The 17,940-nt window shown below is 36.5% G+C and overlaps 1 protein-coding gene across 1 annotated transcript; it reads right to left on the reverse strand.

Moving 5' to 3' along the window:
• Positions 1 to 9,904: 9,904 nt before the first annotated feature.
• On the reverse strand, positions 9,905 to 17,213 carry LOC137407994 (uncharacterized). The gene is made up of 6 exons (XM_068094384.1): positions 17,151 to 17,213; positions 16,739 to 16,868; positions 13,766 to 13,828; positions 13,081 to 13,155; positions 12,677 to 12,795; positions 9,905 to 10,006 (listed from the first exon to the last, which is right to left on the reverse strand). The coding sequence occupies exons 1-6, from the start codon at positions 17,211 to 17,213 to the stop codon at positions 9,905 to 9,907; spliced, it is 552 nt and encodes a 183-aa protein (XP_067950485.1).
• Between the last annotated feature and the right edge of the window lie 727 nt (positions 17,214 to 17,940).

Raw genomic sequence — 17,940 nt, forward strand, 5'->3', positions numbered from 1 at the left:
AACAACAAAAACTTTCTGATAAAATCTACTAAAATGTTGTGTGAATTCATCGTTAATACTATTTAGATCTGATCTTGTAAGTTCATTAGAGGATTTCATTACTGATCTCTATAGACAAGATCTTCACACCATTTTCTTTCAACGACTCCAGCAATTATTGATAAGTCATGGGTTGTAAACTAGCACTGATTGTGCGCGGATTGTTGCCTTAACAGAACATGGATATAGCTAAAGGCAGCTAGCTGAGAAATTCAGGTGCAGTAAAATTGTTGTACAACACTCACTAGCTCGGTACAAAGAAACGTCATCATTTAAAAAAAGGAAGAGAAGTGGACTGTAAGTAAAATGAACCTATAGGGTGGGTATTAAAATGTTAAACTATTTATTTTAACCATAATCACAATTCTCTTAATGTATAAAAAACTAACGAAAATTCTACTTTTCTACAATGTCCAAAAAACTTGAGAGCATGTATTATATGTAATAACCTACATTATTATTAGTATCCATTAACAAGCATCGAATATAATAAAATTGCAACGACAGCGGGATTGCAACGACGCCCTCACTGCTGTATTGGTAAATGTATTGTACAGTACATGGAACCGGTCTAAAATACACGCTATAACACTCATGTTCTTAAAAGTGTGTTTTATGTGTAAGCCGTATAGATATTGATTCGGAATCACTCCTAAAACATAAACTTTTTTATGATAACCCAATTTTTTTTCAAAAATAATGACTGCATATCACAGTTGCATCAAAATCTATTTTTCAACTCCGATATAACAGCATTGTGTATCATCATGCATTCTGAAAAAGAGTTTACTGTTTTTGTTCAAATAAAAAACTACCTTGCTTTGTTCACGCGCAACCAATTTTTCTAATCACAATTGACCATTGTGTTTGGTTGTTTGAAAAATATCTACTAGTGTTATTGTGCAGGAATTGTAAAGACTTTTGTGTCAAATTCTTATAGAAGCAAATTGCTGTAGTGCACCTCGTTAAAAAAACATGTCATTAGGAAGAAACTGCGAAGAAAGTATGTGAAGTCAGTTTAATACATATAGAAAAACAAAAGTGTTTTTGTTGTATGACAATAGACAATTATATATATATATATATGTTTCTTAAAGTTTGTGTGTAGGTGGGTATGTGGAAATGTGTGTAGTTCCAGCTATAGCTATTGAAATCTAGGAATAAAGAATCCGTAGCGCAGAAGATTTCATCTCGAACCCTCTCATTCACCAGTCAAACGCCCTACCAAATTAGCCACACGATACAAGTAAAAAGGGCAATACATGTCGCTATATGGGAACAAATACGCTATGTTTTGGTCAGGACGCTAAGTCATGAGAAGCTGTAGCTTTTATTAGTAAGCTTACTCAATTTATAAATTGGTAGTGTGCAAGGTTAATACCAAGTGGCAAACAATTCCCGTTACCTCTCATTGTTTAAAATCTCATTTCCATTACCCGGGCAATGCTGGGTAGCACAGCTATTATATACATATACTAGCCGAATACCATGCGTTGCGCTGGTTTTAAAAACAGCTTATAGACAGTGGCAGGTAATGTAGTTGCCAATGGCTAATTTGGGGAAACTAGTATCCATATTGCAAAACTTATTAATAAGAACCGTGAGAGCAAGCTTTAACGGTGTCACACGTAATGCAGAGTTGCTATGCATGTTTTAAACTAGATAATGACTCGCAACGCCCAATGAATCCATTGCATCCCGTGTAGCTTAAAAGTTGACTAGCAACAAAATTCACATTACAGTTATTTGGTATCAAAAAGTTCACCGTGTCTTACTCTGCTGTGTTGTAGGTGCAAAATATGTGGAAATGTGATCACAAGCACTTAAAAGCTAAAAACGAACAGCTAATCGCAGCCATCATGGAAATGTCGTAGTTTGGAATGCAATTATTTTGACGACGTACTAGACGCGACGTGGTTATTGCTTTGACAAGTCATGTTATCACGTGAAATGAAAGGCCGATAATAGGCTGAATATAAAACGTTTCGTAGCGCTAATTTATGACTAACACCTCAAGTTTTACCGAAAAGCCCTTATCAAATATAGATGCTCGCCGCTTTACAATTTGGCTTCAGTTTGGTCTAATCATCTAGTCGTAATCTGATCATGTGACCCATAATTCCTGCCAAATAGCGCGAACAACTTCTGCAGCATTTTTCAACTATCACAGGTGACCAACAGGCTCGTCATGGCTATCAGAGGATGATATGCACTCATTCGAGCTAAAGTTAAAAAATTAAGCAAATTTTTATGATAGGTTTTCAGATATCATCACTCAAAGTGACAGCATTACATTGATGATGAAGTAGACGCGTGAGGACAATAGACATGGTTTTATTGAATGCGTGAGGTATATTTGTGAAAATATTTCGACGAATGAGGTTGCACGAAAGTGTAAACAGAAACCATCGTGTTCAACTACATCCCATTTGAGCCGTTTTGCTAAGGGATTCCAACCTGCGGCATTTTCGTGATGGCTGCTATTAACTGTTCGCTTTGGAGAGCTTGTAATCATATTTTCACATAGTTTGCACCTACAACACAGCAGAGTAAGACATAGTGAATCTTCTGATACCAAATAACTATAATGTAAATTTTGTTGCAAGTCAACCTTTAATGGGTTAGACCTTGTTCTAAGATAAAATCTTCTGTGATAAAAATTTTTATTGCAATGGTGGACAAACACCGAACAACAACAAACTCTGAGATTTATATATATGTAATAATCTATATATATATATTTCTCAAAGTATGTGTCATTTCAGCTATAGCTAGAATCTTGGAAATAATCCGTTCGGAAGAAGATTTGATCTCAGATCCTCCCGATCGCAAGTCCAACGCTGTACTGTTTCAGCCACAAAGATTGATAGACTAACAATGCCATATATGTCGGTACGCTATTTGCGTCATGGCGTACCGTCATGAGAAGCCCTAGCTATTACTAGCTAGCTTACTGAAATTTTCCATTGGCAATGTGCCAAGCTAATAGCCACCAATATGCCAGGCTCATAGTGGCAGACAACTCTCATCACTTCTCATTGTTTATAAGTTTATTTTCACTACCCAGGCAACGCTGGGAAGCACAGCTAGTATAATATATATACTAGTTACTCAGTTTAGTGACATCAATCAGCAGTATAAGAGAAATGTTACTCTTGTTGTTACTACTATAACCATGTTGTTGAAACTCGTGACTATATAATATCCTAACATACCGATATCACTGTTTAGCGCAATGACTGACTTGTTCACTAAATTCCTTGAAGCGTAAAGAAAAAAATCTGCCATGTGTAGTAGTCGCTCCCGCTTGACCGGCTGTAGTTTATGGCTGTCAGTCAAGTTGGCAGCCAATATCAACTAAAATGCAAAGAAAACTAAACGTTTGTAAAAACACAAATAAACAAAGATAATTTAGAGCAAATATAGAACTATAGACTATCGTTTTAACCGTGATTTGGTTTTATTTGATTTTAATCTATAAGCATCCATCCTAGCAGTCCGACCACCTCGAACATCAAAAACAATCACAAATGATAGAAAAATACTGATACTTTCTGATAAAATCTACCAAAGTTTTGCCAAAGTTCCTTAACCCTTTAAACCCTGACCATCCTTGTCGACGCGTGTCGGTATCCCTAAAAAAATTGTTCAACAATATGACTTTTGAAACTTTTATTAAAAATATTCAATTATGCTCATAATCAAATAATAGTTGGTAAGACACTAGAAAAAAAGTCCAGCAACACACAGCAAATGTTAAAAAATACAAAAAGTTTCACAGTTCTTCGGGCTAAAACCATTCGTAAAAGTTCGTAAAAAAGATCGTACAATTTTGAAAACTGAACAATCTTTACACTAGCTTCAGATCTATCGAGCAAAACTTCATCATCGTTTGATCAATAAAAATAATCTGAAAAATTATAGTTAGTATTATATAATTATTCATCTGCATCACAATCATTCACGATATAACAACTAAAGAGTCGTATCATATTTTTTGTGATATCGTCATAGTAAAATTGTTATTATAACAAAGGTAGATAAATATATTTGAAAATGTTCAAATAAAAGTGAAATATTTATTTAAACGGCCTGCGCAAGAATTAATTTGATTGATTTACGCTGTTACTTATAAACAACTTTTGTAAACAGAGCCATGTGAATGCCGGTTTACCGACTGTTAGAGTTTTTGAAGTACCCCACGCAATGCCGGCGGTTAGGTTTTAAAGGGTTGAAGAATGATATGCTGCCAAGGAAAAAAACATGCCAACAGAAACAGGAAACAAAAAACATTTTATTACCTTGAGGTCGTCATCTCGTGTGTAGAACAAATGAATCCTTTCAACACAGACATGGTTTAGGTTTGTCTGCAATACTGTCATGTATTCTTTGTTACGTTCTTCTAACTGGTCAGCAGAAAAACTGCTATATTTTTCTTCCAGTTGAACTGCAAATAATAGAGAAGCTACTGCTTAAGGTAAAGGAGACACGAGTTAGAGAAGTATGATTCTGGAATCTTGCATAACATATTTTTTTGCCAAAACTGTTATCTTCACAACCCAATGTATAAGGAAGGCAATAAAACAAGCCAATGAGCAACTGTGTTAAACAAAAAGATTAGTATTAGGGAGCCTTCAAGTTTCCTATGTGTATCACTCAGGAGAAAAAGACTATGCCTAAAAATGATTGCCTATGGACACAATGTACGCAATGCTTAAGGTTTATTTGCATCAGAACGATTTGCTAGAGTTGCACCCGCACTGACAAAGCCAGCTTGGTGTAAAACGACAAACTTGCAAAGATGACTGCATCCAGTCTCGAACACAACATACATGTAGCTTAAATGCTGCATACTGTTGGTCCGTTTTTGCTTGATTGATAGAGTATAGCATAGACTGAGCAAATCGGTCTGTTTGTTAAAGATGTGGTTGCGTCAAAAAAGTCGATTTAATGTAATTAAGACCAATAATAGTCTAAAACATCAGCTACAATTTGATGTCATTTTTGTCGTTATAGACTAACCCTGTCCAGAGATATAAGCGTTTGCATGAGGTCAATTTTTAAAAAGCTCAGATTCGAGCTGGTGCTTTATTCGTGACGTAACGAGTGATACATGTGAAAAGAGTCCACGAGCAATAAATATAAGATCTCTTCATTAGCCAATCATCAACACAAATTTTTTATATACATGTAGGCCACATTAAAGATTATCGCTCGTACAACGGGTTGTCTGTGATTGAGGATTCTCGTTGTTAGGGATTTTGCTCTATTACTAGTTGGTTACGCGCATCGACTAGTAGTAGAATCTAGTAGCTATACGCGCATCGAAATCGATATTTAATTTACTGATTTAATTGACATAGTTAATTTACTGAATTACTGCACCGACACGTTGTGTTAACGAACAACAGAATTTTATTGTTTCGCCTAGCTACATACATTTGTTTGAAATTTTCTTTGGCATTTTTAGCTATTAAATTAGATTTATGCTTAGAATGTATGTTTATTTCTCCCTTGTAAAAAGTAAGGAACATCGATTGGTCAATGCTCATCTTTAACTCTCAGAAACAAAGCTTCGAATTATTGGCTTTGTGTATTCATGCTTTTATTAAACATTCATTCATTTTTAAAATTACACTCGCAATCTATCTAACTCTCAAATTGAAAGCTCTCAGTAGATATGCGTCAGAACAACATACATATGAATGACAACTATTACATACATGTATTTGTTTTATTGTTACAGGATGTTTATGTGGTTCACGAGCGGAGCAGTCATGTCAGCCTGGAAACAGCCATAAATGGGAAAGAGAGACACAAATGTGTGCTGCACAAACCATAATATGTTTTGTTTGAGTTTGCGCAGTAAATTAATTTGTTCTATTATATAAGCTAAAACTATGTGAATGGCCACGAATTAGATGGATGTTTTTAATAAAAACTTTATGCTGCGATGGAAACGTTTTGACTTGTAAAAATTATATAATAAAATAATATTGTTGAAGACAATGCAAAAAATGATTTGCAGAACATATTGAACACATCATAGCCCTGTTGCCATCTGCGCTGAAATCTTCTCTGATAGATGGATTTATGAAGTGCAATCAGAGATGTATTGGCAGGTAATTCTGCATAGCTTGACTCAATTCCAATGGACCAAATATTAAGTTCAAAAGATTTTATGCTCTACCCTACTAAGTGAAAGTAGGTGAGTCCACAAACCGCCAACCAGGTGTGTGAGGGGGTGCTGTCCTCACACTTATGGGTTCGGCGTGAAACAAGACGTTCACTCTAAGCATTAAGCGAGATAATATATTTGAGTCAGATACAGTGTGTACATAGCAATCACTTGTAAATTAACTGCTGATATAAAGCTAAAAACCGTTCTTATATACAAAAACTGTGACAGCATGATTGACATCAAAGTATAAACATTGCCAAACACAACTTGGTATATGTGGCGCACAACATTAGACAAAATATACATTGTATGTTTTAGACACTGATGGCACGACAAAAGTTCACCGCAGAATATATCATTAGGTATGATGAAATGTATCAAGAATAAATCTTGAAGGCAGAGACAGGATGAGATATTTGGCTTTAGACATTGTTCATAGTAATTAATGTCAGCAATGTCTGTCAATATAAATAAAACCGTAAGCATTGCATAGCTTGCGTAAATGAGTGTTATTCTTGGAATGTTACTGTGATGGTATTATAACGAGATAATAGTTGTCCTATACAGCTGACATATTTAGGTCAACTCCGGCGGTCTTCTTCTTTGAGATATTATGATATCTTACACCTTCCCTCTTTGAAAAGGTTCTTTCATACGTCCCTCAAGAGATGGCTGTGCGGAAGTGGCGCTGTATTGAAGTGGGTTTTGGAAAGGAAGTATTGGAAGCTTTGGTACTGTCTCATATAATGTCCTTCTTGTTTATGTGATATTTTGGTGCCTGAGTGTCTAACGAATTTCACAAAATTTTGGTGCGTCTATATGCCAAGTTGTCGATGACAGGTCACTTGTGGTGCTCTTACATGTATATGATGACTTTGAACTCTGGAAAAAGATATCACATAATGCGCAGTAATCTTAGTAAATATATAAATAAACAGACAAATATATAGCTACTAACTAGATGAAACCTTACTCTACTGTTCAGGTTTCCAATTCTTTCTAGCACAATAATAAAAAATGAGAAGTATTTCTGTTTAGATATAACAAACTCCTCTCTCTATAATTTTTGTTTTGTTCAATAAAGCAAAGAAAAATATTATATACAAATAAAAAGTATAAGCTCAAATTACTGTTGTCGAAGTGCCAAAATGAAGTTAGACAATAGTTAGTTTGGCAAGGGGTACAACTATTGTCTGGTTTGTATGTATCCGTGAGTACGTTTGTCAGGGTCAAAGGCAGATGGAGTTAAGGTATCACCATCATTATGCTCAACTGAGTAGTAAGTCGGTGGTTGAAAGTATTCAGTTAGTAAGGGTTTGCTCTTCATGAGCTGCTGTAAGAGTGTCACAAACAAGTATGTTAGTCGGAACAGGTAGGACTTGTAGGAAGTCGGCTCTTCTCGAGCTTTTGTAGGTGTGTTTGCATTTATTTTTGACAATGGTAATAAATGCAATTTACCAGTTGAGTAGTCTAAGCGAAGCAGCGTGTCTATGTGTCTCAAATAGTCTTTCGCTAGTATCCAAGTGTAATGGCATTTGGTACAAATTAGTAGTAGTTCAAAAATTCGAGGCTCAACAGTTTGCTTCTTTTCATGATTTTTGGAATATTTCTCAATCAGCGGTTCAAAGGCAGTTGTGTCACGTAGTACGCATGGCAACAATGAAAGTAACAGAAACCTGGCTATTGTATGACCTGTTTTGCAGATCATTGCTGCTTGTGCGCTGACAAATGCTACGACACACAATGTGCCAATTAAATGAATCAAGGGGAGCTTTCTAATGGGGACTTTTCGATTAGCTTGGTACGCATGAATGAATTCTGATGACTGTTTAATTGGGGGATTCCCTTGCTTAGAGCATAGGGGTTGCTCAGCGCACATTGGCATAGCAGCACACTCTCCTGTTACAATATGCACATGTTTGTCAGCTTTTTCAAAGCATTGAAAAGCATTGAACGCTACTGTCTCCTCAAGCTCTATATTGCTCTCTAGAATTAAAGCTACAGGGAGTGGCTCGGCTGCCTCAAGCGAGTTGCTTATAGGGGCTTCAATAACAGCTCTTGCCGTAATCTCAATTTCAACCTCAACACTAAGCGCTTTGTTATGAGTCATTACAACCGCGGCTGTCTCATCAGTACTATTAGTCTTTTCAATTATGTCACCAAGATTATCAAACTCAGGTAAAAGTTTATCTTCGGCATCCGCAAAACATGTAATTTCGGATTGAGATTCTATCTCATTCACACTGTCTTCAATTAAAACATTTGCAGAAGATGCAAAGATGGTACAATTATTAATGAGTTCTGCTTTATTTTCAGCAAAAACATTTTGCTCGCTGGCAGCAACGGACGGTATTGGCTGGTTTTGTTGGCTATATGCAGGCATTTGACCGAACCACCATGGCGGTGGCATCCACGGATATCCAGGCATTTGTGGCTGTAGCCTCGGCGGCTCCCATGATTGAGGTGAGTAGCTATTGGATCGGAATGCGCCTGTCTGTGGGTTTCTGCTCTGAAACTTTCTCTCATTTTGAAAGTTCCTATTTGCATTGAAATTCTGTTTGGTATTTAATTCTCGAATAGGGCATTGAAAAGACAAATGGTTTTCGTCCCCACATTCGAAACAGTTTCTCTTTGTCTCCCTACGTTTATCAAAGCGGTTGTTCTGAGGAGGGAATCTGTTTGACCTTCTATAGTTATCAGGAGTCGAATTGTAGTTGAGAGCGACATCAACTCCGTTATTCGTAAGTCCCGTTTCTACACTCGTGGCAGCTTGTAAAAGCTCGGGCAAAGATTTTCCTGCCAAAGCTAACACACTCTCTCGAATTTTTGGCTTAAGGCCTTTTCTAAAATGAAGCAATATAAATGAACTTTCTTCAGATTCTTCACTCTGGCTCACAATTTTTCTAAATCTTTCGTAATACTGTTTTACAGTTTCGCTCTCACCCTGTCTAATTGCCGAAATTTCCATCGCCACCTGCTCGGCACCTCGGGAAGCGCTTAGCTTGTTTTTCAATAAACGTTTTAAAGTGCCATAACTAACACATTCGCCTTTTTCTTTTACAATCTCCCTGCAGTAAGTTGCGGCCAAATCTTTTAGATAAAATGGCAAAATAACGATGTATTCCGTTTCAGGGACATCATTCAACACACAACATGTTTCAAATTTTTCGATAAACGTCTCGAAATCTTCGTCTATCGACTTGCCTGTGAAGGACAAGCCAAATTTCACCCAGTCTTTTCTATTACTGGCATGCATAGTATAATGGCTGTACTTACCCCTACTTTCCTTGATCCTACGGAGGAGAGAACTTGTGCTGGCTGGCTCCCTCCTGTCATTATTATTGTCCCGGAACCTACGGAGAGGAGAGCTTGTTAAGGCTGGCTCTCTCCTGTCCATATTGTCAATTTTTACTGCTAAGGATTCTAGCATATCCTCCAAGCGTCTGGTCCGCTCATCTACCTGGCGTTCTACATGGTCTGTCAGCTTTCCGTATGTCTCATCCGCATACAGGCGGGCATCTTCGTGTCTTTCTTCCATTCTACTCTCTAGTGCCTCGATGGCATCTATCTCTTCATCTTCTACCTCACTCAGTGTGATCATGGTATCTGTGTCATCCTCTCGCCTCTCCTCAGCTCTTTGCTGGTCACGATCTGCCATCTCTTTAATTCTGTCTTTCTTGACAACTAACGCTCTCTCTTCCAACTCTTTCCGCTACTTCTGACACCAGAATGTGAGGGGGTGCTGTCCTCACACTTATGGGTTCGGCGTGAAACAAGACGTTCACTCTAAGCATTAAGCGAGATAATATATTTGAGTCAGATACAGTGTGTACATAGCAATCACTTGTAAATTAACTGCTGATATAAAGCTAAAAACCGTTCTTATATACAAAAACTGTGACAGCATGATTGACATCAAAGTATAAACATTGCCAAACACAACTTGGTATATGTGGCGCACAACATTAGACAAAATATACATTGTATGTTTTAGACACTGATGGCACGACAAAAGTTCACCGCAGAATATATCATTAGGTATGATGAAATGTATCAAGAATAAATCTTGAAGGCAGAGACAGGATGAGATATTTGGCTTTAGACATTGTTCATAGTAATTAATGTCAGCAATGTCTGTCAATATAAATAAAACCGTAAGCATTGCATAGCTTGCGTAAATGAGTGTTATTCTTGGAATGTTACTGTGATGGTATTATAACGAGATAATAGTTGTCCTATACAGCTGACATATTTAGGTCAACTCCGGCGGTCTTCTTCTTTGAGATATTATGATATCTTACAGGTGCAAGAATGGCTTTAATAATCCTTTGTCAGAATCGGTTGGTTAATTGATTTCACCGAAATTGACGTTGTTTTGCGTTCACTATTTTGGTCAACTCATAAAACCCTTTGTTTTGTACTTGAATTAACTAATCGAATGTGACCAATAAATCTTTTCTACAAATTGATACTGATAATGCCTAAATAATGTTGACTATACATGACTTTTTGGGATGCAGTTGGTTTCACCATATACTCAAACATATTCTGCTCAAAGATGGTGGCATGCTTATTTCGTTTAGTAGCTAGGTTCCGGTGTGGGTAGCAACTGAGAACTTTGCTGATCCAAAGGCTGTGATGAAATAAGTTAACTGACGACCTAATTACCGTAGACCGGCAGAATCGTAGTCGGTACCCAGATGTTTACACAGCATTTAGAGGAAGCTAATATGACAAGTTTTTAATTTCCCTTATTTGAGGCGTTTGAGACATTAATAATGATGTATCTGTAGCTGGATTTAAAATTTTATTCCAGCCAACATGAGCAAATAAAAAATAAAATATATGCCAATAGAGCCGTGTAGAACTAGACTTTTATCGCAATAGCCGATGCGAATACGAGAGATAGAGACAGATTGTATCACTCGTTACATCATTTTTGGCAAGTCTGGGCATGCTTTTTGGCCTGAGCATTTTTGCCGCGATCAATTTTTTTTCCATTATTATCTTCAAATATATTGACATAAGATTGTCTAACACAACAAACAACATGTTAACTGATACACAAAAAGAATAGTTTCTTTTAAAATCAACTAAAATTTGGCGCAATCACACCTTTAATGTAAGGTTGACTGATGGCCACCTTCTGCAATTGCCTGTGCAGATGAGTCGTAGGGGTACGGAGTCATCTTACGACACATCGATACTCAAGCAGATACCCTATTCTAACCAGAGGGATTGCAGAGACAGTGATAAGATGGTGTTTACCAATAATATCTTGCAATGTTAATAGCGCCAAAAATACAAACAAATGGAATAGATATCAATGTTGTATTTTATTGGCTAAAAAGGTGACAAATTTTGGATAGTCAGAGGCTGAGTTGGTTTGACGTTAGTTCTTTGTAAAAATGTTTCAAATCATAAACAAACAAAAAGCCTTTCCAACCCAATGACAAAAACAGAACTTTGACAGATTATTCTGGCGTAAACACACCTTAAGTAGTCATTTGAGCAGATCCAGCAGAACCACAAACTTGTGGTTGCCTTCTAAATGCTGCTTCTAGTGATGTCTGACCTACATGGTAATTACCCTATTGGAGACTCGAAAATGAATCCAATGCAAAAATTTAGCATAAGCTGAAAGCGTTTGTTAAATAGTAAGGATTTGGTTATCTGAACATATAAACAATAAAACCTTTACGATAATAAGAGTAAATAATAAGAGTATAGATAATAAGAGTCATGTCAGTTTGAAGCCACAGTTGTATTTCGGAGAAAAATACTGCGTCATACAAGATACAAAATAGCAACCTTTGGCTTCAAACACCAACACAATGCTGCACAACCAGCGTAACCACTACGATAATTATCCACCGGCCATGTGTTCGAATTATTGTGTGAATACTTACTCTTCGCAATTCAATAGCACACCTACCTATCTCTGACAGCACACCCACCTATCTAAGACAGCTAAACCTCTTATCTATGACAGCACACCCACCTATTTATGACAGCTAAACCTCTTATCTATGGCAGCACATCTACCTATCTATGAGAGCACACCTACCTATCTCTGACAGCACACCTACTTATCTCTGACAGCACACTAGACTACCAGGATATAAGTATTTCTAAAGATCGTACCAGTGAAAATTTTGATCTTTTATGATGTGTAGCTAACAAAACCTTTCAAGTTTTTTTTAAAAAAATCAGTTTTTTCTCAAATTTGCAGCAAGCAAAACAGCTGCAATTGATATTATAGCCAAATAATAAAACTGTACTATAGCTATATACAAAAGTCAGTCAATAAGTAGTGAAAATTTTATCATAACTTTTCTTCTAATTTATCTAGCAATATAACATTTTCTATACTTTTATGAACGGCAGCTGTTATTGAATACACAAAAATTCAACAATTTAGCAATTCAACAAAATTTCAACAATTTACTAAAATACTGCAACAGTATACTTAGGAGACTCACCACTAAAGAATAGCATGATGAGGTGAAACTTTGGCGGGCCTGATGGCTTCTTTGTAGTAGTTAAGGATTGTTTGGACGATGTTCTATTGTCTTCTGCAACAACATAAAAACACAATTCCTGTTATAAGACTCGGTATTAATATAGTTAGCAACTAATAAGCCCTTTTCTAGTTTTTCTACGATTCTGGTGGACCATGTTCTCAATCTACTATTACAAAGTAAAAAATTTGTTTAATTCAAATAAAATTCTACAGAATACAATTACATGCACTGAAACAATTTCCTGTAATGCCTTCTTTTGTTATTGATGAACTATGAATGTAAAATGAGTTCTAATTTTCAACACTGAACATTTTAACAATGAAATTGGACCCAAACCTTCAATGACTTTCAAGACATCAAGTGGCTTCTCCGGAATAGCGAGCAAATAACTAGGAGTTGTTTCATTGACTTCTACAACAACACAGAAACATAGTATCTACCAAATAGACTCAGTAGCTGTTGGCAACTACTGTAGTATTTATACGTTTTGGATCATCACTGATCTGATGCTGAACCAGTAAACATTCAATCACTGAGTACATTTTAGGAGTAAAACTTTCTAAAACTAACGTAGATCAACTGATTGAACCAAACATACATCTACAGATTCCAACCAGTTAAATCATTTTTGACCATATCATTTTTAGATTTTTGCTACGACACAAAGGTATAGAATAATCTGAGCCTTCAATGAGCTATTCAATAACCCACATAAAATTGAGGACATAGCACTGTTTATTGTCAACATTCAGAGAAAACAATTCTCAAACTATACTGCAGGCGTTTTTACTTTTCGCATAGTCAATCGTTTTGTTGTTTGATAATTTTAATTTTTGCCTCTCTATCTAATGAACTACATTTATTTGAATAATTTAAAAATAAGAACACATTTTACTAAAGCAATTAATTGCTAGTCAAAATGCTACAAACAAAAGGTTTGGATGACAAAGTAAATATAAAATTAGCCAAGTTATAAAATGACACCTTGCCAAAGGGAAACAATAAGCAAAACAGGCTTTACCAGGAAATATGTCTGAAAGATCTAGTGTCACAACCGACTCTTCGTGAATGGTTTCCTGCGGACCTATACAAACAGACAGCAATTGTATTCACAGTATTCGTTAAAATGGATGAGTTTCTTTAACAATTCTTATGATCCATTGATAAAGCTCAAGGTTATTATATTATAATGTAATAAATAAATATTATAATTATATATAAAAATATATTATATTCTAATAAAGTTTGAGGAAGTCGAGAAAATTTTGCAGCAGCAACACAACATATTGGCAAAGTCATAATTGTACTTCAAATAATAAAAATCAATCTCAATAATCGCTTGAGTTTTTGTTTCAGTCGCAAAGTAGAGTTAAAGTAATTTGTAAAGTTGTTAAAGTATCGTTCACATTTCAAGGTTAACCAAAACAGGTGTGATAAGTAAAAATCCGTGAAATAACAACTAATAAACTTATATTTAATGAAGTCACTTTTTCATCTTTCCGCTTTCATCTTTTTTAGGTTCATTAGACTATTTGAAGAGTCAGGGGCAGTTAAGTGACATGATTAAGGGTGTACCACAGGGGTCAATTCCCAACCTTTTTCATTCAATTCCCCCTTTGCCTTTTCATAAATTTGATTCCCGCCGCACTTTTAATTCGCATGACTAAAAACAACTGATGCAAATTATAATCCCATTTTATTGTACATATCTAAACAGATAACAACATAATATAAATTTATACATATAAATACATACATATATATGTATGTATTTATATATATGTATTTATATGTATAAATTTATATTAACCAAACCGAAGTGAGGGAGCATATACTCATGCTACAGACAGTACTATTTCGGCTATTGAAGCCTTATCAGTGCAGTTCATGAGTGTATTTATATATATATATATATATATATATATATATATACATATATATATATATATACACATATATATATTTATTTAAATATATATATATATACAAATACATATATATATACAGCACACAACAAAACATCCTTTAGCATGGCGGTGAATTGGTTCATGACTAGCTTAACTCACTATCCATTCAAAATCTGGATGGCTGCGTTCACATATATCTGAGTTCTGACGAGTAGCCCATTATTAGCAACTTGTGTTTTAGTTAGCAATGTAACCTAAACTTACATTGCACCACAGGACATAAATTAAAAATTTATCAAATCAGACACTCCTCTGTTCCCGCCTTGTATATTCAAAACTCCCCCCTAAGGGAATTCCTCCCTGGTTGGGAAGCCCTGGTTCCTCCCTGGTTGGGAAGCCCTAGTTCCTCCCTGGTTAGGAAGCCCTGGTTCCTCCCTGGTTGGGAAGCCCTGGTTCCTCCCTGGTTGGGAAGCCCTGGTTCCTCCCTGGTTGGGAAGCCCTGGTTCCTCCCTGGTTGGGAAGCCCTGGTTCCTCCCTGGTTGGGAAGCCCTGGTTACTCCCTGGTTGGGAAGCCCTGGTTACTCCCTGGTTGGAAAGCCCTGGTTACTCCCTGGTTGGGAAGCCCTGGTTCATCCCTGGTTGGGAAGCCCTGGTTCCTCCCTGGTTGGGAAGCCCTGGTTCCTCCCTGGTTGGGAAGCTCTGGTTCCTCCCTGGTTGGGAAGCCCTGGTTCCTCCCTGGTTGGGAAGCCCTGGTTACTCCCTGGTTGGGAAGCCCTGGTTACTCCCTGGTTGGGAAGCCCTGGTTACTCCCTGGTTGGGAAGCCCTGGTTCCTCCCTGGTTCATCCCTGGTTGGGAAGCCCTGGTTCCTCCCTGGTTGGGAAGCCCTGGTTCCTCCCTGGTTGGGAAGCCCTGGTTCCTCCCTGGTTGGGAAGCCCTGGTTCCTCCCTGGTTGGGAAGCCCTGGTTCCTCCCTGGTTGGGAAGCCCTGGTGTACCACTCAAACACTTAACCAAACGTAGCAGGAAACTAGGAAACTAGTGAAATGTGACGACTGCTAGCAAAATTATGCTTGTGGAAGGACCTCAATAGGCCAGAACATGTGAGAGATTTGTGTTAATTTGCAATTTCTTAGTGAGTATTCGTTACTCCGCCAAGTATTGAATCCGTGAAGAGTAAACTGAAGAGTAGCGAGGGATCAATGAATATATCATTTCGTACATGAACACTTGCTTTTTGCCCATTTTAACTGTAACATTTAAATTGGATTTCACGATAGTGAGGAAAAGTCATAGGAGCTCACTGAGCCACAATGTGAAGTTGGTGATCATAATACGGTTACCTTACGAAATGATTACTACCTGCATCTAGTGTGAATCAGATACCCTATAAATTGATTGATTTCTCAAATATATACATGGATAAATCACCAATAGAATAATATCTATCTTAATCACTAAATAATTTTATATTACTGTAAACAGAAAAGTATGACAGAAAAGTGTGGCTGTCAGCGTTTTGAACAGCAAGAAAATACTTTGATGTGTGAGTGTTTAAATTTCTTAGCATTTCTACTAACTTTAAGTTGAATTTACTTAAAATTTCAGTAAATTTTATCAGAAAGTATCCGTATTTTTTTATCATTTGTGATTGTTTCTTATGTTTGAGGTGATCTGACTGGCAGAATGTTTCAAGGTAAAAATTGACAAAACATGATCACGGTTAAAATGCTCAAAAGAAAAACGCATGCAAAATGACATCCCTAGTTGTTATCATTGCTATAGTTGATATTGGCTATTGTGTTGAAATTAAAGCAGTATGCGTTTCTATTCTGTTTGCAATTATAGAAGTGGTAATCATACTTTCACCTGATCCGAATGAGTTGATGTACGTTTTTCACAGCGTTTAAACCGCGATCAAGTTTTGTCAATTTTAATGTTGAAACATCCTGCCAGTCAGATCGCCTCAAACGTCAGAATAATCACAAATGATATAAAAGTATCTGCACTTCCTAATAAAATCTGCAAAGATTTTGTGTAAATCCATTTATAAAAGAGAAACAGAGAGGAAGAGAGGAAACAACTGCTTACTACCAGTACTTCTCGTGATCCTTGGAGAAAGAGAAATGATGTAAAGCATTAATAAAAATGCTACAAATAGGAGCAGAGGTATTTTGTAGGAATGTAAAGACATCTTTCCTTCGGCAACAAAAGTGTGTATCTAAAAGAATACAAAAAGAACAATTGAGCTATACAATTGAGCAGTGGATTCAAGGAAACCTAAACTTTCCAGCAGGCCAAACCTTTTTAGGTATATGCGAAAGTGTGGCAAGATTCAATAAGACTTGGTGTAGCAGTACACCCTAGATTAGCAGTTTCTTGTTTAAAGCAGCCTTAATACTTGGGTGTGTGTGAAAAACCGTTGAAATTTACAATGGGATGTGAATGACTAGGTTTAGGCTAGAGGTTGTGCTTAGCGCGCATGCAGCTAAAAGTTTATAACCGTTTGTGCAAAACGCAACGCGTAAAGGTTTTGCTCTGCAGAAGAGTTGAGATCAGAAGGCATTGTGCAAGTTATAGAGAGTCAGGAGATGCTCATTCTATCGCAAGCAACATTCCAAACCGCAACTAACCAAGCAATCGATACAAATATTTTTGTTTTGAAATGCTAATTTTTGTTCTTGCATGTATTACAAGTATGGTCCGTTTAAGTCCTTTGTTCTTAAATATAGATTAGTAGCATTTGATAGATTTTTATATAAATTGAAAATTTGTAGATTTATGTAGCATCCTTACAGGTATCTTAACCCGGCTTACAATGGATTGACGCTCATAACTCGTCTTTTATTGCACATAAAAAGCACATTCTGGCTGCAAACTGTAGCAACATATTAATGAATGCAATGAGCTTTTGTGCAACATTATTCGATATAGTTATAGAATAGAAATATGCCTTAAAACTTAGAATGAAATAAGAAAATGAATGCTGCAACAAAATGTAAAGCAGGGCACAGGCTAAAATATCATTGCAGGTTCATTATAAGCAATAGATATTAACGGGTAAAGCTATTTTTCAGCTTCCCAACGTATATTTATATAGAGATCTACAACAAGTCGGAGGTAAGTTAGCAGATTTATTGCATATAAAAGGGTTAATGTCCCTCTGCCCAAATGACGTGCAAAATATAAGCAACATTCGCTTTACCCGTAAAAGGGTTACATTTTTCTTTCCAGAATTCTGATGAGCTATCTAAAAAATACAACACCAGCCTCTATTTGAACGCCACTATAGG

The sequence above is a fragment of the Watersipora subatra genome, chromosome 11 (assembly GCF_963576615.1).
Source record: "Watersipora subatra chromosome 11, tzWatSuba1.1, whole genome shotgun sequence".
In the NCBI taxonomy this organism is placed as follows: Eukaryota; Metazoa; Bryozoa; class Gymnolaemata; order Cheilostomatida; family Watersiporidae; genus Watersipora; species Watersipora subatra.